The sequence below is a fragment of the Ailuropoda melanoleuca genome, chromosome 9 (assembly GCF_002007445.2).
Source record: "Ailuropoda melanoleuca isolate Jingjing chromosome 9, ASM200744v2, whole genome shotgun sequence".
Taxonomy (NCBI): Eukaryota; Metazoa; Chordata; class Mammalia; order Carnivora; family Ursidae; genus Ailuropoda; species Ailuropoda melanoleuca.
Window position 1 is genome coordinate 2,841,877 of NC_048226.1, and position 23,518 is coordinate 2,865,394.

Consider the following 23,518-nt stretch of genomic DNA (forward strand, 5'->3'; position numbering starts at 1 on the left):
GGGTCTGACCCCGGGCCTGAGCGAGACCCCCCAGGAACCCCGAGCAGGGTTGGCCAGGGGGAAGCCGCTGGTGAGCAGGGCCATCGGCCCAGGGCTCCCCATGGGCAGGGAGGACAAGAGCTCCGTGAGGAAGGCTCCACGAGGAAGGCTCCGTGCACATGACTTCAGGAATATCTGCCCTTCAGGGGGAAGGGAACCAGCTCTCAAAGAGAGAAGGCCGGGGATAGTCTCAGACGTCGGGGTGCTTCTGCCGTGTTTGCAGAAATATTTCACCAGTAAGCACCACTTTGTCTGTATCCAACTCCATTCCCAAAGCTAAATGCTATTAATTTGGAAGGACTGAGTGGGGGGGTGGGATGGGGAGGCAATTTTAAAAGCACCCCCAAAGCTGTTGCAAACAGCCAAATGAATTCACCTCCAGGTGACATTCTCAAAAGTGAAGTTGTTTTCATAAAAGAGAATGGCTTTGCAACGGTAGCATATAAAATGAAAGTGTGTATTGTCAGTGATCTCACGTGATGGGCAGAACCGAAAAAGTCCCCAGCTCTGAATTCTCTAGACGTACTTTAAAAAAAAAAAAATAGAAGGGGAGTAAACATTCATAACTGGACCTCTCATAAGGTCACTTTTTTTTTTCTCCCTAGAATTAGGGCAAATAAAAAAAGAAACATCTAAATCTGATGATCAAACAACTCTGTCCAGTGTGATCCAACCCTTGCTCCCTAAAAGCACATTTATAAGTGCCCCAGATCCCCCGGCTGGTTCCTCCCTTTCTTTGCTCCTGCCGGGCCTGAAAGGCCCAGAGCTCCTTCCTCTGTCCGGCAGTGTTCTGCCCAGAGTGAGTGTGCGTGCTCTTTCTCAAATCAAACAAACTTTTTGGTTGGTTCTGTCCTATGACCTCTCATGTCCCAATCCTAAAATAACAGCGTACACATGTGGAAAGACTTAAGCATTTTTTTTTTTCGGAAATGATCATTATGATTTTATTACTTCAGAAACTCAGCCTATAAATTTTCTACAACTAATCGCTGAAAAAGGCATTATTTTTTCTTTGTATCTCTAACTATTTTTTAAATTACTTTTTTTAAGACTTAAGAACTTCTCTATCTACGGTAAGGGGGGAGATCATCTCAGCCAGACCCAGAGACCTGGCAGAGATACGCAGAGGCAAAGCCGACAGGCTAATGATGTAACCCCCCCCCCAACCAAAAGCTCACACCGCGGGGGGCTGAGGCGGGCCCGAGGAGGGACCCGAGGGACCCGAGGGGTGGAATTCAACCGCCTGGCCCTCTGGAATTTCCTAGGAATGACAGGCCCAGAGGAAGGGGACGTGTGGGCTGGAAGAAACTCCATCTGCCCCGCACGACCAAGCCCCCTTGCAGCCCAGGGCCAGGAGTGCCAGGTAGGGAGAGGCCTGGACCCTCCATTTCCGCCCTTCTGGGGAAGCCCGCGCCCCTCCCGCCCTGCTCCTTCCTGGGAGCTATCCTGCCTCTCTGGAGTCCGCAGCACGCCCTCTGCTGGGACCGAGGGCAGAGACACTGCGGGTGGGCGCCTTCCCATCTCGTTCCCCGGTCACCGGAGATGCTCTCAGTGCTGCCGGCCCTGCATACAGCTCGGTGCTCCCCTGCTCTGCTTTCTGTGCTTTGGCTGGCCTTCATAATCTTGCTTTCAGAATCTCATCTAAATTCTTGGCTTTCATTATTAATCTTATCCATTTTTTTGTCTAGCTTAGAAAGTTTAAAATGCTCTTTGCCTTAAAAAGAAAGGGTTAATTTGACTGCTTCACAATGGAGCACCATCTAATGCCCAGATTTAATCATCGATTCCCCTGGAATCTGGGACGAGCTGCCTGTGGCCCCGAGCCTTATTTGTTTGTTGTAAGACAGGAGAGGAGGGCTCTTCCCTAACCAGGTCCCTATGCTCAGTTCCAAGTGCACAAGTTCACCTAATTTACCAGCCATAACTTACCAGCCATAAACTGAGCCCTTATATGATGCTGAAACTTGGAACTGTTGGTAGGTTGGAGACACAGAATACAAGTGTCATAAACATAAGGACGCCCCGAGTCCACCCGTCCGCCACAGCGAGGCTTCAGCTTCTACTGATGATCCCAGCCCACAGCAGGGAACAATCCCTGGAGCCTGATTGTGATGCCCTGGGGACGGGGCTTGCCAGGCGGTGTACCTGAATGAGAAATGGGACCATGGGTTGTGCACTTAGCTCTTCCCAGGCCCTGTCGGATTTCCTTATTCCCACTCCACCCAATGTATGTGAGAGTCAAGTAATTCCGTGTGTGTGTGTGTGTGTGTGTGTGTGTGTCTGGGTACGTTGCCTCAGTTCTATGAAAAGCATGAGAAGCATGTCCCTTCTCGCCTTTCCCTCCCTCCTGCCTGGGCTCCAGGGTTGGTGGGGAAAGGGCATTAGGCTGATGTCTCCTGACCAGGACGGCTGCCCCGGACCTCCAGGAGCGAGGGTCCTGGTTTTGTGACTTCCTTAACCCAGCCCCCTCACGGCCCCCGAGGCCTGTCTATAAAGAAACCAGCGCGCACGTGAGAAAGGAACACAGGCACTCCCACTGAGGCAGGGCGCAGGCATGCTGCTCGGACACGGACACAGCTGGACGGGGTGTCAGTGACTGGGGTCCCACCACGAATTGCACGGTGGGCAGATGACTCACACGGCGGCTTAGCTTATCCCTTGGCCAGCCTCTCCACAGTGACTTTACTGCTTGTGACCGTCGCCCTCAAACATGGAGAAAGGAGGCGATCTGTCAGCCCGGCGCGCCTCTGCCCCCATGCCCGCACGTCTGGCGCGGCCGACGGAACTGCAGAAAGAGCTCCAAGTCTTTCGGGCTGTGCCTCTCTTCTCTGTTAAGCGCAGCACGTGCTGATAGAGGGTAGAGCCTAAGAAACTCTTCGCAGCACATCTGGCAGTGTGAAGGATGTTGTTTACAAATGCTATAAATCGATGTGCCAGCTTTTCCTGCACTATCAAAGTTTTCAAGATAAGCCAATGCAAGCAATAACTCTCCTAAATTAATTCAAACATCAGTACCCGTTAAGCTTAAATGGACAATTTCCTCCGACGTCTGGGTCAATCGGAGTTGCCCAGCTATTCCAGCGCTTGAAGATTAAAGATAAAATCTATAACTAGTATTAAGACCTAGTTTATTGACCTAGTTTATTGGGGGAAAGAAAACATTGAAAGCATTTCGAAAACAAAGTCTGGCCTGATAATTTTATGTGTTTTGAAAAAGAATCCTTCCTTTAAGTGGCTATAAAAATTATTAGTGCAACATCAAAAATTACAAAATCTATTTTTGGCTGAATTGCATTTGCTCCTTATATGGAGATCTCCCTGAAGGATGCAGCTGAGAAGATTTAAGAAAAATATTTGCAATAAAGGCAATGATCTCGTCACATGAGCTAATATCCCTTAAGACCACGAGGAAGCAGCCAAGGAAATTAGAGAAATTATTATTTTCTACTGAAGAAAAGATATAGGGCATAACTGTCATTCACACCTACGGGCAATGAACATGGGCAATGTGATTCACGAGGGGATGTGGAGACGAGGGCTGAGGCCGGCAGCACTCGGACAGGACATGGTGTTGCCAGACAGCCCAACTGTCAGAAGGTCGCTGTGACCGGGCCTGGTGCAACCAGCTAACAGGCAGGTGGTCCCTTCCAAGGGCTGGAAGGGCTTACACGCCGTGACGTGGGAGTAAAACGTGGACTGCGTTTACGTGGAGATCCCATCGGAAACGTGATGCCGGGCAGAAGCGTGGCTGCTCAGCATGGAGCTCACTGCCCGGCTCGGGGTCCACGCGTCAGGCCCCAGCACGGCACCCGCCGCACTGCCAGGGGGTCACTCAGGGGGTGGGGCAAGTTGCCGCCGCATCGTTTGTGATACCAGAATCAATCAAAACACCACTTCAGAAACATGTTCTCAGACACCCTCTTTAAAACATTTATACGGATCGGCTTTATTGAAAGTGAACGCGCAGAGAGAAGGCAGCACAGAGGGGTCTCCCCAGATCGACCCCGGCATAGAAAGGCAGGAACCTGCCGGCCGCGGTGGTCACTTATTTTTGCTGAGGGTTCTCTGCTTTTCTGCGTGCTCCACGATCTTCTCCTCCACGTACAGACCCTTCCTCTTACGCACCGCGTTCATGTACTTCCGGGCCTGGTTCTCGGAATCAGCCTTTTCCCCAAAGTGCAAGTACTCCTCCTCGGTGGTCGGCACCCAGAAGGGGTCGCTGGGAATGATCTTGTAAGAGAAGGTGACAGAACGTCCCGGATCAGGCAACTACACTCATTTCAGACAGCCTTTCAAAACTCACACAGTCTTAGCTGAAGGAGAACAGTGAAGCAATGAACAGCTTCTAGAAATGGTAATAAATACAAACAATCACAGGAGGTGTGAACGAATGGAAGTGGGATCCACAGAACTGGTAACACACACATCCCAGAGCCGTCACTTCACACCAAGGAACAAGGGAAACCCTTCAATTTGAACAATGTCATAAAAAATCCCTTTCGCTAGGATACACCTGGGTACTGGTGTCTTTTCATCAATTTTGCCTTTGTCTCCAGCAAAGACTGACACATGTAAACCCATTCTTGACGACTCTGAGCCTTTTGCTCCAAAACTCAGCGTGTGCCTGGTGAGCCGGACTGCTTGGCTCACAGATTTTACCCGGACGAGGGGCAGACAGAGGCACCTCCTTCCTTCTTTTCTCTGGGCCCATGGCTGTTCACCACCCCACCAGCGAGGAAGACTAGTCCAGGCGGGCACGCTGAGGGCACTTTTTCTCTGAGGCTGCGGGTGGGGGGAAGGGAAAGGGCAGAGCTCGGGCACAGGGAAAGCAGCCGAGGTGGAGGGGCTCAGGTACTCTGTGACGACCAGTAGCCAGGTCATGATGTCCACGAAAGTGGTGACCTTGGACACAGTCTTTCCTGAGGTCCACGTCCAACGGACTGACTTCCAGGACAGAAGAGTGGGGGGGATGGTTTCCCGACGGTTTCCTTAGAGAGAGAAAGCTCATGAGCCCAATACTCGTGGCCTCTCTCTGCCTCCTCAGCACAGAATCTGACTGGTAAGCGTGAGAGGAGGAAACAGACTTGGGCAGCGTGGACTTTTCCTGCCCCCTCCACGAGAAGCTGCCTCCAGGAGGCACACGGCCTGCCCTGTCCCTCTGGGCCCTTTACAGCGGCTGCCCCACCCCGGCCCTGTGGCAGGAGCCCTGCCAGTCCAGTGGGTCTCCTTCTGGAGCCCAGCACTGCCCACGGTCAACACCGCATTCCCCACGGTCAGCCTGGTCAGCAATGAAGGTGGGAGTCTGACACTAACGTGCCTGACTCTTTTCGTTGTTGTTTTCTCTCGTTTCTCAATTGGAGGAAGGAAGGGGTGATATTTATTAAGTGGCCTCACATCCTAACACTTTTCAATTTAAAATATAGAAATGAAAGAAAAATATATTTTAAAATAGTTGCTCTTTCATTTATAATTGTACCAAAAGCCACAAGATGCCTAGGAAGAAACCCAACCAAAGAGGTAAAGGAGCTGCACTCTAAAACTACAGAACGCGCATAAAAGAAATGGAGGAAGACACAAACAGCTGGAAAAACCTTCCATGCGCATGGATCAGAAATATTGTGAAAACGTCTATGCTGCCTAGAACAATCTACACATTCAATGCCATCCCTATCAAAATACCACCAACATTTTTCACAGAGTTGGAACAAACAATCCTAAAATTTGTATGGAACCAGAAAAGACCCTGAATATCCAGAAGAATGTTGAAAAAGAAAACCAAAGCTGGAGGCATCACAATTCTGGACTTCAAGCTGAACTATAGAGCTGTGATCACCAAGACAGGATGGTACTGGCACAAAAACAGACACACAGACCAATGGAACAGAACAGAGAACCCAGATACGGACCCTCAGCTCTGTGGTCAACTCATCCTCGACAAAGCGGGAATGAATATCCAATGGAAAAAAGACAGTCTCTTCAACAAACGGTGTTGGGAAATTGGGACAGCCACACGCAGGAGAATGAAACTGGACCACTTCCTTACACCATACAGAAAAACAGACTCCAAATGGATGAAAGGCCTCAATGTGAGACAGGAATCATCAAAATCCTAGGGGAGAACATAGGCAGTAACGTCTTCGACATTGGCCACAGCAACTTCTTTCCAGACACTTCTCCAAAGGCAAGGGAGGGATGCAGAGAGCACTGCAGATCGAAGCCCACCATCCCCCACCCCCGGCCACACAAGGCCTCTCCTCAGGGGCAAGGGGAGGAGCCAGGAAATGGAACAGTCTCCTGGGCGGCCATCCACAAAAACTGTCTACACTGCAGGAGACTAGTTTCAAGCTGGTTACTGGTGCCCTTCCCTCTCCAGCTGGACGATAAACCCATCACAGAATGTAAAGAAGCTAGTGTTCTTAGTAGGTCTGAGGGGCAGTGGCAAATAAGCTGTTAATCCTGCTAAAAAAGTGACAAATTTTATAAAAAGCAAGAAATGAGCTACTAGTTGAGAGACACCGACTCAGGCTGGCCAAGTTACAATCAGACTCCTTGTTTCAAAAATGTAAGACCAGCAGTTTCAAAAGATCCCATTTTGTGTGGGCCTCGGACATGGCCTTCTGAGGTTTGCTCAGCTTGTCGGCCGAGGCCCCAAGCCTTCTGCACACACCTCCATCTGCTGCAGGCCTCCTCTGGAGACCTGCTCCAGACCCCCCCTCCCTGGTGAGTGCCAACTTCCTGTTCCTCCCAGGCAGGTGCTCCAGACCCCCCCTCCCCTGGGCTCAGCCACCACACTGTGCCATGCCCCACACGATGGCAACCGAGAGGCATCAGTATGGAAGAAAAGATGCGGTTTTCTAACCGGTTTACCCAGAGTTCATCTGCCCATGGTGAGAACGGTTTTTTGCAACCCCACAGCCTAAAAGGACTGGCATTTTCTAGTTCATGGGAAGGGAGGCACCCAAGTACTCGCTGTTGTCCTGGGCATTTAAAGAAAGAAAAGAAAAGGGGAAAAGAGCCCGGAAGGAAAGAGCCCGGGGAGCTCCATGTCAGTCCTGTGCCCAAACGCCACCAGGATTACAGCCGGCAGGTGGGAAACGCTTGCCGGGTGCTATTGTGATCCTAACTGAGTGCTCCTCACCGTGGGTGAACCCTGGCCCGCCCCGTGGGGTGGGCTCAGGGTCACACAGCCAATCCCGAGCTCGCACTGACACGCATGTACCCGGCACTGGCTGGGATATTTTTCTTTCTGTGCCTGTTATTAGCTCCTTTTCTTCCTTTTTCATAGAAGGGGCAAAACATAGAAAGAGAAATTATGGGATTGCTGACTTCAAAGGTTTCCTCGTGGAAAATGCCTGTAATCTTATCTCCTCTATTTTTTGAAGCACTTTCTCTCAAAAGCTCTTGATTGTAAATTATATGGTGTGATAGAACACGAATGAAAGAAAGTGCCTTGGAGTGAGAAGCCAGATCTCAACAACTGCGTTATTTCTAAACCTAGCTATGGGGGGAAACCAAGACAGCCAGAAGCTATCAGATCAATGACATTTAATTATAACATCGTTTTCAAGACTTTCAAAGATGTGACGCTTTTGGGAAGAGGATCAGGACAGGTGGCAGGGGAATGACAGAGGACGGCACTCAATTCTTGACTATATTCTCCTTTAAAGTTATGAAGAGACTGACTGTTAATAACAAACTAATGAGGCCAGAAAGTAACATTTTTAAAAGACCACTATTATTAAGTATGTAAGATTGCCGGCCTTTTTCTTTTTTAATTGAGAGAGAAAGGAGACTGAAAAAACCACCGTGGTTTTCACATTAACAAACAATGCCCATGCGGTAAAACTTGATGCTGTTACACTAGCTGTTTCTGAATACCCAATCTCAGAAGGGCACTTGCTGATAGGTAATTCGGGTGGGCATCCTTAGGCTGGGGACAAGGCGGACGCACTTCTGTGAAGAGTCAGAGAGAGAAGAGTTTAGATTGCAGGCCGCACGGTCTCTGCTACCACCGCTCAGCTCCATGTGAAAGCCGCCACAGGAAATGTGTACATGAGCGGTACGGCTGTATGCCAGTGATCTTATTTACCAAAACAGGTCATGGGCCATAGTTTGCTGACTCCTGATCTAGTCAAAGACGACACTTCCCAACCTCCTTGTTAGGTGGGCATGATCAGATGTGGCCACAGATTGGCTGCAGGCAACGGGACTTGTGTAAAACTCCATTCTTGTCCCTGCAGGGGGGGAGCATGTCCCCTGCTTCCTGGCTGCAATGCTGGAATGCAGGGGTACGGTGGGAGGCAGAAGCCAAGTGCTGAGACAGGCAGCAAACCAGGGGGGCTCCTGCCAGTGAGCCTCCCCACCCCCGGCTGCCACCCCAGACACCAAAGAGAAGCTCAGCCTTATTTGAGCCACTCGACTCCAAGATCCTTTTGACAGAACAGCCTTACCTGCCTGTTTGCAATTAGGAAATAATGAAAATTTTCAGATTTTTTAAAATGCATTTTATAAATCCACTGTCAGGGTTAAGTCTGACTGTAAAATGATAACATATTTCTAACAAACAACAGACTATATGAATTCAAACATATAATTCCTCCAATCATGATGCCATTACACCTGCTGTGAATACCTGCTTTGGATCTTACGTGCAGAAAACCCCGGGGATCACTAACTACACTCTCTATTCTGATCAAACGCAGACAACCCAGTCTCGTCACCAGTGCAGAGTGAGGCCATCTCCCCGCGATGGACGACCTGTCACCCCCGAGATATTCCGAAGCATGAGCTGCAGGCTCGGGAGGCAGTTTTCAGCAGTGGCAGCACCGATGAAGAAATAAAGCATCTTCCTCTCAAGATTATTTCTTTGAAGTGGGATAAATCCCTCTTTGGTTCTAAATATCGTTTCGTTGCACTGCCCTGTAATCACATGTCTGGTCCCTAAAACACGTGGCAGAGGACTGTCGTGATGTTTCAGGAAGAGCATCACGGACATATTTGCACTACAGATGTCGTTCTTCAGAAGCTGCTTTGGTAAATCCATTCCTTCTATTTCTCACTGGTGTGAGCTCTTATGTAAAAGTGGAGGGCCAAAAACCAAAACCGGAAAGGTAAGAGTGTGGATAAGGGGGAAATTAGTACCCACTTATATTCAGAAATGAACCAGGAGGGTAAATGTTTTAGAGCCCGTTTTCTACATAATGAAATATAGCAATGACATCTATTCAGATATAAACCAATAAAACCACCAAAACTTCACTTAGTTTCTAGACAAAGATACAAAATGCGAGAAAAATTTCACAGTAAATCTTTGTTAGAATGAAGATTATACTGACAAAAAAAGGAAGCCTAAATCAGAAGAACACCGAGTGTGGTTCGAGGGGCCTGAAGAATGTGAGCTCTTGGAAGGAGAAGCAGACGCACGTGCAAGTCCTGGATCAGCAGCCGCACTTGGCTCCGTTCAGGTGACGGGGACTGCCGGACCACGATCTGCCCTACCACGTCTGTTTTTCTCAACTGTCACCTCTCTTTACTTTGCTGATGGACCTGACCATACAACTCATTTTAAAAATGAGGTACTCCCTCACTGACTACATTCCCCACTGTGACCTGCACCGAAACAGGACCCATCTGGCTAACGGAGGTGAGAGAAATAGGAGCCGGAGTCTCGCTGGGGTGGCGGCAAAGGAAGGGGCCGGGCCGCGGGGCCCAGCGCAGGCCCGGGTGAGCGTGCACACTCCAGCGGCGGCCACGGCGTCGGTCCCGGGCCACCTACTCCACGCGCTCTATCTCCGGGGACACGAGCTCGGCAGGCTGCACGGTCAGCCCCAGTCAGCGGTGGAGCGGATATCTGAAGCCAGGAGTCCCCGCACCAGAGCCAATGCTCCCTCCACTAAACCAGGAGCCTCCAGAGGAAATGTGGACTTCTATTCCCTGTACAGTGACAACAGAAACTGCTTTCTTACCCCAGCCTTTCTACTTACATCCAGTATTACAAAATTCTACCCTGGACCTGAGACCATGACTTGAAACCCAACAGCGGCTCCCAGCCGGCACCCTGCACTCCTCCCTCCCCGCTCCTCCAGCCACGCGAGCCTCTGGTCTCAGCTCTGCACGGGTCTCCCTTCAGGGAAGCATCGGGAAGCCTGCTCTGACCTCCCCATCCACCCCGGGTGTGCTCACAGTCTTTTCATCTCTCCCCAGCGCGGACATGGAGAGATTATCACCCCCAAATGTGGACTGACGTTTGCCGTGCCGACTACGGGTAAGTTTTGCTCTTCACCTAGCCGTACCTACACCGACACCGAGGTGTTCTCGTGCGCCACGCATCCCACCACACGCGAAAGCCGGAGAAACCCTGAGCCCCCACGACGGGACTGCAGATGATGTGACGCACAGGAATTGAAAGCTGTTCCCTCTAAACACCACAAGTATTTTTCCCCCGGGGAGAAAAGTTCCTGAGAGTTTCACTTTCAAAATGTCTGTGATTTTTCTTTAAAAATCTATCTTTGAGTGTTGGCAAGGATGTGGAGAAAGGGGAACCCTCTTACTCTGTTGGTGGGAACGCAAGCTGGTGCAGCCACTCTGGAAAACAGTATGGCAGCTCCTCAAGACGTTAAAAATAGAGCTACCCTATGACCGAGCAATTGCACTACTGTGTATTTACCCCAAAGATATAGACGTAGTGAAGATACAGACTGAACCCCAATGCTCATAGCAGCATTGTCCACAATAGCCCAACTGTGGAAGGAGCCGAGATGCCCTTCAACAGACGAATGGATAAAGAAGATGTGGTCCATATACACAATGGAATATTACTCAGCCACCAGAAAGAACGGTTACCCAACATTTACATCAACATGGATGGAACTGGAGGGGATTATGCTGAGTGAAATAAGTCAAGCAGAGAAAGACAATTATCATATGGTTTCACTCATGTGGAACCTAAGGAATAGTGCAGAGGACCACAGGGGAGGGGAGGGAAAAATGAAAGGGAAGAAATCAGAGAGGGAGACGAACCATGAGAGACTCTGGACTCCAGGAAACCACCTGAGGGTAAGAGAAGGGAGGGGGTAACAGGGTGATGGGCATTAAGGAGGGCACACGTGGTGATGAGCACTGGATGTCATATGCTGCTAATGAAGCGTTGAACACTGCATCAAAAACTAATGTACTATATGCTGGCTAATCGAACATGATAAAAAAAATTTTTAAAAAGTTGCATTCTACAAAGAAAAAATCAATCTTGGAAGGGAAACATAGGATTAAATGTTCTGTGTCTTAAATTTTACGTGCAGTAAAAAGAAAGAATGAGTGTGTGTGTGTGTGTGTGTGGGTGTGTGTGTGGGTGTGTGTATTACCGGCCACCTGTAACCCGAGGATCATTCACTGTGGATGAAAGACAGCCACACGCCTTCTGAGCCACCCACAGCACAGCGCACCAGGAAGGCCAACCGGTGCGGGAAGCCCTGTTTGCTACGCTTGGCATCGAGTGGAGGCAGCACATGGGACCCTGAGGTGCAGGGAAGGGGATTCGGGCTGTTACCTCCCAGTGGCTGAACACCAGCTGCGGGCTGGCCAGCCCACTCGTCCGCTTCCTGATTTCATCCGCAAAGCCGAAGCTCTCGGCGACTGGCAGCACGGCCTTGATGATGAACATGTCTGTCCCTTCCTTCATCTCTTCTTGAAGCACTCGGCCTTCTCTCTTGGACAAGACAGCATAGACCCGACCTGCAAAGCCATACAGCTTTTAAATTCATTGAGCCGTTAGGTGTCCAGGGCCACACAAAGACCAGATTACTCACGTCCCGTAACAATCCACTAGTGAGTAACCCTGTTACCAACCATGTGGGTTCACAAAAGCATGAACACTTTTTTTTTAAATGTATTTAAAAATAAAGCTATAGCAAACTAGAGACATAAAGGTAACAAAAAGTAAAACCACGCCAAGCTGTATGACCCAAAGGGCAATCCGCCCAACATGGCATGAGAAGCAGGAGACTTTGAAAAGGACCTTCTGATACAATTTCACCCATGAGCGGTCTCTGGGCATGAAATCCAGTGGGATGAGTGGGATTGGACTTGGTAAATATTAAAATATTTTAATAACTATGAGATGTTACTAATATGACGGTGACTGCGTAAGGCTATTTGGACCTAGGAAACAAGCAACTGGCACAGTGACATTTTTATATCAGAAATGAAAACCACATACATAGAAATGCGTGCTCATGTTTTTAAAAACTGCTAATATGTAAGTGGCATAAGTATTTTATTTCCCTGAAAACGGCTGGTCTTTGGCATCTTTCAAGTCTGGTAACAACGTCTCCTGCCACAGCATAGAAGGCCAGCAAATCCTCCTGGCTAAGACTCGTATTCCATCCTTTGACCCAAGGCTGCCTGACACTCGGGAGGGAGAGGTCTTCCTCGGGGTCTCCTGTAGGAGTGCCTTGGGGCACAAGTCTCCTTTCAACCAGAAAGCAGGACCCACTCTGGAAAGAACAGAGACAGAGGGAGCATCGCACAGCTATGAGGAACCGGCTGGGGCCAGCAGCCACTCTCATCAAAACCTCCCATTTCACCTACCACTTAGAAAAAGTGGTTTTTATTGCATAACTGATCTAGGAACACATTGTCCTAAAAGGTGTACAACGCTGCGGCTGAACAGGGCAGACCTCTCCTCGGAGCACCAGCACGGGCCCCCGACGCTCCCTTCCTGTGTGCCAGGGGGATGACCTGGGTGCCTGTGCCCACCCAGAGCTGCCTGTTTCCAACTAGGAACTGAGGACCCAGAGCCAGCCTTCTGACTGCGAACTTCTCTGACTCACATTTCCCCCTGGTGGTGGGGATCAGGAAGGACCAAGGAAAACAAAAGGCAGGAGGCCCACTGTGTCATGTGGCGGCCTTGGGAAGAAAAAACGCCTGAACACTCTAGTGGGTCTTCCTCATCTCCAGGTTTAGCAGAAAACCAAATGAATCACAATTCCCCCCGCCCAGCTCCCACACTTCATGCTCCCTTTCTTCCGTTTCCTGAGTGCTCAGAGTCTCACTTCTGGGCTCTACTGGTGGCCTGGGCTCAAGCAAAACTGCTTCGTTGACCCATCACCATCACTTTCAGATGGCAAATGTCCTTGTCCCATCCTCTCACGATTCTGTGTGGCTGCTGACGGCTCTCCCCAGTGTCAGCATCGCCCCCCTCAGGCCCCAGCCCTCTGACTATCAGCAGAAACAATTCAGGGACTGAAGACCCCCACAACCACTCGCTGAGAGCCGATTCGTTTATCATTTGTGTGCGTTCAACAACGAAGGCCATGCGGGCTGCTGAGACTGTCTCTACACCCCACCCCCCCCCCCACCCAGTCACCCACCAGCCCCATGCTGACCACGGCTGCCAAGGCACCCCCTTCATGCAGTCCGACCCCTCCAAATGCAGCACACCTGAGACAAAATACTGTCCCTGCCCACTGTCCAGACTAGAAGTCTGCGTTACAGAAACTGAACAGAGGGTCAGAGGGGAACAGAGGGGTCACCAGGATCCACCAGAGAGAGATTTTGCTGGCTCTGCTCCAGCTCACCTCCTCCAGTGGGGCCCAGGCCACATCAGGGCCGTCCTACCCGCTGGGCCACTCTCCAGCCCCAAATCTGCTCCCCTTTACTTTCTGTTAGCTCTAATTTCTATCACACAGGACAACTGTCATCCCTATGGCACACCAGCCTCTAAGCTCCTCGGGGATGGCTAGCTGGCTTTCTCTTCTCTGCCCTGAACACCTCCCATCTTTCCATGACAGGCCCATCACTTCCTGTTCCATCCTGACCCTTTCCTATCTGCACCACCATGACCTTCTCTTCCCACTCTTGGCATGTAGCGCCCAGAACTGAACCTAACACTCTGGGTACAGTCTTGAAGCTCTGAGACAAGCACAATGACGGTCTGTCTCCTAGAGGTCATATATATCTGCCTGAGATTCCCAGCAGGGGAGAAAACCTTAGTGCAACAGTTAGTGTGTGTGAACGAGTAACCTTGACCCAGCTAGCTCATTCTAGGAAAAGCTTTAGGTGGTTTACAGAAGAAAATACTATGAAACGGCAGGGTGGAGCAGGGCGGATCTAATGAGTGAACCGGAGTGGAGACTGCAAGGGGGGGACCAACGGCGATGAGCCCGCGGCCGTGATGCAGAGGCCCAGGTCCTTCCCTTCCTCCGGGGGTCATCCCCGTGGGCTCGGATCAATAACTGCAATGGAGGCTGAATGTAATTAACGGTGTAATTCTGAGCCATGCAATTTTAATTCAACTAAAACTAAGTCCTAAAACTGGGGCATAATGATGGATTACTGAACAGAGGATAACAGCTATAAACAGAACCTTCCAAATACATGTGGCTTTCACGACAGGTGTGTCCACTGCCTGGACCCTCTAAACTGCCACCACTCTCACTGAGGCATCTGGCAGCCATACCCAGGAGGCCTCAGCGAATACTCCAACTCCCCTTCAGCCCGACGTCTGCTCCATCATACCCCAGTCACCTGTCTGTGTGCCCAAAGAGCACGTGTGCCCTGCTGTACTGCGTGCGAGGCACCAAGAGGCAAGCACCCATGGGGGAGGAAATGGCAACAAAAAGGTTCATTGATGGAAACAGTCTGGTCAGGGCTGGTCTTTGAACGCCTACACCACCACCATCACAGCCCGAATTCAAGGCCCTCTGTAACCACGGCAGCGACAAGGATGTCAAGCTCCGGGCCTGCCAGGCCCGACAGCACACAGGGCACAGACTCCGTGCGTCCAGCCAAGCGGGAGCACCCCCCGCCACGGCACACATCCGGGGACCTCGACGGCGCGCGTGGTCCCACTCCACGGTCGCGTCCTTTCCATGAGTTAAAGCCCGTTCAATATCACCTGCTCCCCCGAGTCTTCTGCGGGGTCCTGAGATCAAAACCATCTCTTCGCCACCTGGGCCTCGCCGCACCTACCGGGCTCTCGTGTGGCATTAGATACTCTCGCGTGTGTCTGCGCTCCTGTAAGAGGCGGCAGGACTGGTCTGCACGCTCTACAATCGTTCGAGCTGGAAGTTGGACAATTAAAGGTATGATTTCTTTTCTTTTTTTTCAGAATTTAGGAAGGGAAGCAGCTGTTCACAGCAATATTTTCTCTTACAGTAAACAAACAGGAAACAATGCGGATTTCCAATTTGGGGATGATGGGAAGTAAAATACAGCATAACAAGTTGATGGGATGTTACACAGAGGTTAAAATGAAATCTGTGAATACTAAGTAGCCAAATGGAAGCAGCTTATAAAATAAATAGTAAATGTAAAAAGCAAAACATCACACTCCCGCTACCATAAGGTTACAGCTAGGCACAATGTACTATTATGGACAGAAAGTGGAAACACAACACACTGCTTTCCAAGGAGGAAGGTCCTTCTTTTATCTTGTGGTTTCTGTTCTTGCTGGCAACCCTTGCGGTCTACCTTCAATGAAAACATACACGCAGAGAAATCGGTGGGCACTTCTGATTCTTATAGATCAGGTCACATGAACCTCATTCCCTTCCGTTGCAGAGCGAGCGGACTGCTAAAGCAAGGAGTGGCTGACAGGATGCAGACGCGCCTCCACCAAACATGAGCTACGGTGCGCTGTGGGCACAGCGGGGCGTGTGGGCTCGTCTACAGGGGAACTCAGCCCCGAGTCTGCAGGAAGCGCGTGTCAGCAAGCTGGCCCCACCCCAGCAAGATGGGTCAGCACCCTCACTGCAGCTCTGGGCCCTTATGATGATCACCAGCCACCCACAGGTACAGAAGGCATGATGATCAAATCCAAAGCTGACAGGAGGCTGGAAGCCTAATCAATACTGGGACAGAATCAGGGTGACCGGTAAGGACCCGTGCTCAACAAGACACACTTGTGAGTAAACGCAAGGTTGTACAGTTGGCTTCAACCAACCAGCCGTCCAGGCTTAGACGTACTGCTGAACAGAAGCTCCTGTAAGACCAGGTAGGAACGAGTCCTCTCTGAGCCCCGTCGTGGTCTTCAGTGCTGTGCTACAAAGAGAGCCAGTTTCACACTTAGCTGCTCAACTCCGAATTATTCCATCCATCACAGTCCGTTTCAAACAACTATCACTTTCAAAAGGTCTGCCGTTTTGAATTTTGCTAATCTCAATTTCTCATAAAATTTCACTGAAAGACCATATTTATTCACTGGATTCAACCGTGTTGTGCTTTCTAACAGTTTTACCTAATTAGGCTTTGTCACCTAACTCATCTCTCACAGCAGGAATTATGCTTAACACAGAGAAGGCATCTATACACGTCCATACGTTTCTGTTGAAATGAATTATGAGATGCTGATGAAATGTAAAAAGAACCCTGCGTCTGGAAGAGGAGAGGTTTCTAAAAGTAAACAGCAACACTTACTGAGGCTGTTTCTGAAGCGTGAAGGCACCTATGTTCTGACAACGAAGCATTCATCCTATGGGCAAAAACTCAGAGGGGACTACAGTAGCCGACACTGACTGAAACTCTAGAATGAGCAGAAAAAGTTATTTTTCACACGTGAGGTTGTTGCCAAAGAGAAAAACCATGAGGAGCCAAGAATGAAAGGAGCTGCTAGGTTGGAAGATGGACCACAAAGAGAGACAGCCGGCTGCTCAAGAGACAATCACAAGCACAATCGAATTCCGCTGTCCAATGTTCGAAGTTACAGGGGAAGACGCCTGGTGGCTCAGTCAGTTGAGTGTCTGACTCTTGATTTCGGCTCAGGTCATGATCTCAGGGTCGTGAGATCGAGCCCCGCATCGGGCTCTGTGCTCAGCGGGGAGCCTGCTTGACAGCCTCTCTCTCCTTCTCCCTCTGCCTCTCCTGCTCATGTTCTCTCTCAAATAAGTAAATAAATAAAATTTTTAAAAAAATCTTAGAAAAAAGTTAAAGGCAATTTTCATGGGTAAAAAATGAGAACAGACCCACACCTTTGAGAAAGTAGAGTTTATAGGTAAAGAAGGCCATTTTCTTGGGATCATTTCCCCAGGTACAGTGATTTTGAGATGACTATTTTTCCGCAGAATGTCCCAATCTGACCATAAGCAATTCTATAAATCTACAGGATTTCTTAACAGTCTGTGTAGAAAGAGTTAAGTTTTTAAAAGAGACTAAGGACACTCATGCTAAATAAAAAAGAACTGAACTTGTCTTTTTACTTGTCTTGTGCCAATTCTTGGAGAATTTAGAGCATCCGTCAGCAAAGCCTGGAAGATCTCTGAATATCTGGGCAGGAAGCAAAGGGCCTTGGGAAGATAGAGGTCTCCTCGTTTCTTCTTCCATGAAGGTGGTGATTGAGTAAGAAAAAGGAAAACAGAGAGAGTGAGCAGCTCGCTGTACTGACCTTGGGTGCTAGAACGTGGCCATCATTACTGAAGAACCTCTCAAAGCAATGAGAAAATGGACGTATGAGGAGCCCCTCACCTCTAAGCAGCTTCACGCTGATGAGGGCTTCAGGCTAATTCAGGAAGAAACAATTCCAGACCATAACGAAACACAGTTTCTTTGTAAGGCGGAGGGTATGGCAGCCAGCTAGGTCACAGGAATGTATTAAGAAAGCTGGCCAGTGGCCATGGTACAGAGACCCAGCACCAGAAGGAGGCCACCCAAAGACTGACTCCACTCCGAAGAGAGAAGAGGGCAAATAACCCTGACGATCAAGATATGTACTTCTTCCTGCAACGTGCCAGAACGGAGTCTGACGGCCAGGTGAAGAGTGCCAGGACAGAGAGAAAAGGACACAATCACAGTGATGTTTCGAGGGACTGTCCTAGGGCTGCCTGGTCCCGTGCAGGGTCCTGGTGATGATTTCCTAAAGGAAACGGGAAAGTGGGCACGGAGCACTGACTCAGCGGGGATGACTCAACAGTCTGCCTGAGTTTCGGTCTGATAAATGCCAACAGCTGATCCTGGCTTCATGCGGTATGTGGAAAATTTGTCTTCACAAAGCAAAGGACAAACGCCACTCCCAACAGATAATGTAGGCGAGTCGGCAATTTGGGGAGGAGATATGTGTTCCCATTACTCTCCCAGAAGTGCGGGAGAGGGAGGGACAGGCACAGATGTACAGGGACCCAAGACTTTCGGAGGGATCGTTTCAACCACATAAAGGAAAAGAAACAGAACGAGACAAGTTTGGGCATAACAAACTCTAAGATAAAATTCCTTTCAGGAGTAACAAGAGTCTGAAATATCAACCACGAATGGCCCCAATGAGAGAAAAAGGAGGAGATCCTCCCCAACCCCAAAATACAACAGTAGCTTCAAAATAAACCTGTTGGGTCAAGGGAGGTGCGCTGCTGCGTCCTCACTGCTCTTAGAGGACACGCACAGTGGATGGAAGAAGAAAAGGTGCGTCAGGAGCGCATGCAGGGTGTTAAGCTGAGCCTGCCAAAATAAAAGGGCCAACTACCGACACCAGAAAGGGTCTTCTCCCTCAGTTTCAAAGCAAGGATGAGACATGTCCACAATATGGAGAAGCATGTGCAGTGTCAACAGAGAAGAGCTGGAAAGCAGGGCTTCCTAGTACGTGTGTGGCCTGCACTGTCCTCAGTGAGGAAGACGGGGGACAGACTGTGGCCAGGAGAATGAATACAGGAGAGAGAACACTCAAGTTCAAGACAGCCGAGGAGCTGATGAGCGGGCAGCTGGCCTCCTATACAGGCTCCGTTTCTGGGGCCGGAGTCTATATCTAACGGTTCTTAAGAAACTTCTCCTTTTGAGAAATTATGGATAATCTCTGCCAACAAATGAACTTCTGGGGGGATAAAAACCCTGGATTCTAGAAGCTGCAGACTCGGAAGCCATATGCTAATTTCCTGCAGAGTTTTAAGAAAATATTGAAGATCGGTACATATTTATACAAGTATGATTTAGGCCTTTGGAGATGCGTGGACTTTCTAACACATCTTATCAACCTACCCTGACTTTTTTCTATATGGTTGGTATGCTGATCATCAGGGGAAATCTACAGATACGAAGGAACTTAACTTCATCAAAACATTCAATTCACTGCTTATGGAGTTTCAGTTCTCACCAGACAAGAAAAGACACATAAAAAAAAATGAAAAAAGAATCAGTGTGTTAAAACTGTGGTACTGGGACTTCGTTTTCTTGGCATTAACAAAAACAAACAAAAAACCACACACACACACACACGCACACACAGACACACACAACTTCCTGTACTATTGTGTATCTATAAAAAAACCTAAGGGAAACAAGGAATTGTATAGATCCAGTTGACTCATACGTAAATATAGGAATTTGTGGGACTACGTAATCTCTATGGTCTAGTCAATCAACAAAATGCGGATTCTGCTTTCTGGGGAACAAGTGGGAAGACGAAACTTATTTGAAAAAAGAAATGATGTTGATCCTGACTCCCTGTGAGTCAGTGACAGGATGCAATTGCTAGATGCCATTAGGAGAGCGCTGTCACATCCGGAGGCTCCCTCCATGCTGGTCGGAGGACCTCTGGGGGGCTATGCTCACATGTGGCTGCTTGAAGTGGGATCCACAGCAAGCGAAGTATGCCCCAAAGGACAGCAATGGGACAGCTAGAGGTTGAAACCTAATAATTGGGGTCCACTCTCTCAACCAGTGCTCAGCTTCCCTTCTACCCTCCTGGGTCCACAGGAGAGCTGCCACGCACCAGGCACAGCTCCGAACCCCAGATTCGTGTTCTCATGTTAATCTTCACAACCTCTGATGAATGATTATCTTCCTTCTTACAGGCGGAGAAAAGAAGACTCAGTGAGAAAGGCTGCCTGTCAAAAGTCAAAACAGCCACTAAATGCCAGGGCTATGAGTCCCCAGGGATCCCAGAAGATCTTTTTCAGGAGAGAAAAAAATCAGAGTAGAATTTGATGTAATGGTCAGTGATGAATAAAGCTCCCAGTAATCTTCTTCTTCTGCAGGGGACCCAGAATTTACAGAAGCCCCTTTGTGTTAGGTGTGTAAGAATGTCCCCGTCCTCTTTAATCATTTCCATAAGGTTCTGGTTACCTAGACTGATATGGTTACTCGCTTGAGAAACAGAATGCCACACAGGTTTTGGGTGGTAACATATATGGGTAGTTTACACCTCATTTACCAGACCTCTCATTACAGAAAAGAACCTATTTGCTACCAATGAAAGGATGTTTGGTAATCAAGTTTCCTCCCTCCACCCCCCACCCCCATCATGATTTTAATAGTTAAGGCACCTGGCTTTCAAAGATCTTAGTTCTTTAGTAAACTAGATGACGATGTAGCTTCTGTAAAAAAAAATATTAAGTGCGTTTGCGTTTTCTGACCTCAGAGACCTCACGGCCACCCCTGGCATTTCTCACTGTCCTCGCCCTTCTTACCAAGAACGTCACCGGTGGCCATGATGTCACATGTGTACATCGCTGCCATCAGACGCTGAGGTTTCACCTGCAGGGCGTAGCGACACGCCTCCTTCATGGTGGCGATAAGCTGTCCTGAGAAGGGTCCGTAGCAGTCAGTGAGCAAAGACTCTCCTTTCTGGGAAGTCTTCTTGTCCAAGGGCTCGGAGCCGCCATCTTGGAGCCCCGGGTTTTCACCTCCACTGGAACAGGTTTCCCCAACCCCCTGTCCGTCCTGCACCACATCCCTCTGCTCTGGATTGTGTTTGTCACTTGCCCCTTGCTCCTCAAATTTACTTAGGTCCCATTTTTCCAGAACAAAACAGACGCCCATGAGAGGCTCCTCACACATGGGGCCAGAGAGGGTTGCTAGCTGGAAACCACTCACGATGCTGTTGCCCAAATCTCGGTATCTACTGGCCTCTTTTGAAGCTTTGACAGCTGGGCCTGTCCATACTGAGTTCTGAAAGTCTTCACTTTTATTTACTAATATATTGGGCCCACATTTCCTTGGGCCAAATGACCAGATTTGGTCAACGGTGTTCCTCCATTTTCTCCCTGTTAGGTATTGCTCTAGTTTTCCTTTGAATTCGCAAATTTTCTCTTGGGTCTTCTGGTGGATCATCTGAGTATGTCTGCCCTCATTCAAAGAGGATGTCAACTGCTCCATAGAACGAATCAAATCACTGTTTTCTTCCAGAATCTGTGTGACTTCTTCCGGGAGGGGCATGGCGCGAACACTGAGTGTGGCAAGCTTATTGGGGGTTGTTATGGTGATGAGCCCGTCAGAGTCAACTTGGATTCCCTCAGGGATTTTACTCTGATCTTCTTTTGTTTGATGGATAACTGCAACTTTTTGTTGTTTGCCTATTTCTTCATTGACCATGTCGACTTTTGGGGGTTTTGTGATTGTTTCTCTGAATGGAATAATGGGTTCAGATACACTGATTTGAATCTTTGCAAACCTACAGACAAATTCAAGAGAAATAACAAGGTTATAATAAATGGCATCAAAACTCCCATGCAGAAATATCACACAACAGAGATTCTGCAAAAATACAGAAAGATAAAAGTAATTTTACTAGGAAAGATCGGTACTCTACATTATATAAGAATTCAAAGACCGCTTTCATTTTGGATTGAAAGGACTACCTCCAATAGGAACATACCTTCAGGGAGTTCTCTGCATATATACGAATTTCACTGTTTTGTTCACTCTCAAAATAAATAAGCCATCTATTTAGATAAAAATGTTTTGAGTGGAAAATAAATATTTTAATAAGATCTGAATATGAATTCTTTAAAATACTATTTGCCAATTTAAGAACCTGGAGAAGAAAAGCTCCATGATTATAACTCTGAACAGACAAAGAATCACAGAATGTCAGGACATCTAGTCAAGTGCTGACAATGGATCTGGCTTCAGTAACGAGGCTCACAGCGAGGCCAGCATGATGCAGGAGCGTGTCTGAGCAACACTTCCCCGAAGAACTTCCTGCAGTGATGGAGATGTTCTGTACACACTGTGATTACTGGGCACCTGCACTGGGACTAGTGTACCTGGGGAAGCTTTGATTATTTAATTAAGTTTAAATAGGCACACGTAGCGACTGAGCATGTGAAATAGCCACACATGGTCTATGGCTACTGTACCGTATACGGGTCTTAAACCTCGGTCCGGTACCACGTTCAGAAAGCCCCTTTTCCACATGTTTTCAGGTTTAGTTTTTCTTTCTTAGAAAATTTTTTAAAAAGATTTTATTTATTTATTTATTTATTTATTTATTTGAGAGAGCGAGAGGGCAGGGGGAGGAGCAGAGGGGGACAGACAAACAGACTCTGTGCCATCATGACCTGAGCCAAAATCAAGAGTTGGACGCTTAACCGACTGAGCCACCCAGGTGCCCATCAGGTTCAGTTTCATGTTGCATTTTCTTCCAAATGAATTACGAGTTCAGAGAGGGCAGATTGGTGTGGATTGGTTGTGATGACAAGGAAACTGCAATCTCTCTCTTACCTTCTGTCTAGCTCTAGCTCACTCCCAGGTAACACCAAGGCTCTGGTCTGCTCTACATCTGCTACTGGCAGTGTGCATAGAAAGATGTATGAATGTACATACAAGTACGTGTGTGTGTTCACACGTACACATTATATGAAATTTTGGGACCGGGGAACAATGCTTTTCTCTGAGAAATGTTAGTCGGTAAGGGAACCAAATACAAAAAGTTTCTGAAATGCTTACATTTGATCTGTTTCTGGTTTCTGTAGAACAGTCTGTGGATCTGGACAGGTATTTGGTTTATCTGATTTTATTCTTTTTGATTAAATTTGAAAGCTCAATAAGTGGATGGTTTTCTAAAAAATAGCATGTTACGAAAATTGGTAAAATTGAACCTAATTGATTTTAGAATATGGAACCTGAATAGACCATAATGTGTGGAAGAAAATAACATGAAAAAACATTATTTCCAAGAAAGTTTTTGGTTTTACCAGTGAGTGTGTTCACTTTGAAGGGTTACTAGATGTCAGTGCTGTAATGGTTCATTGCTATTACTGTTACAGAATACACAACATGGATGTTTTCTTGACATTGTATTGATTTAAAATATACTTTGTGAGGGGCGCCTGGGTGGCTCAGTCGGTTAAGTAGCCAACTCCTGATTTCAGCCTGGGTCAGGATCTTAGGGTCATGAAATCACGCCCGTGTCGGGCTTTGCACTAATCGTGTAGCCTGCTTGGGATTCTTTCTCTCCCTCTCTCTAAAAACAATTTAAAATAAAAATTAAAAAGATATATGCTTTGTGAAATAGGTGATGGGGATTAAGAGCCCGCTCATTATGATGAACACCGGGTAACGTATGAAACTGCTGAACTATTATCTTGTACGCCGTAAACTAACAGAACACTGTATATTAACTATGCTGGAATTAAAAAAAAAAAAACTTAATAAAAAAAGCACTACTTTATTCAAAGTATTGTGACTAATCACAAAAGTGATAGCTAAAGTCATCATCAACATGCATTTGGCGCCCACTATGTACACTGGGACGTGGTCTACACATTTTTATGTATTAAAA

General features: G+C 48.2%; 1 protein-coding gene across 2 annotated transcripts in view; it reads right to left on the reverse strand.

Moving 5' to 3' along the window:
• Positions 1 to 3,960: 3,960 nt before the first annotated feature.
• EFL1 (elongation factor like GTPase 1) overlaps positions 3,961 to 23,518 on the reverse strand; it is a 121,688-nt gene continuing 102,130 nt past the window's right edge. For both annotated transcript variants that reach the window (XM_034667803.1, XM_034667802.1), the window contains exons 18-20: positions 20,424 to 21,406; positions 11,585 to 11,769; positions 3,961 to 4,269 (exon numbers count right to left, since the gene is read on the reverse strand). In XM_034667803.1, coding sequence (XP_034523694.1) covers positions 4,081 to 4,269; positions 11,585 to 11,769; positions 20,424 to 21,406 — 1,357 coding nt within the window. In that variant the 3' untranslated portion in view covers positions 3,961 to 4,080. The remainder of the gene's footprint in view (positions 4,270 to 11,584; positions 11,770 to 20,423; positions 21,407 to 23,518) is intronic.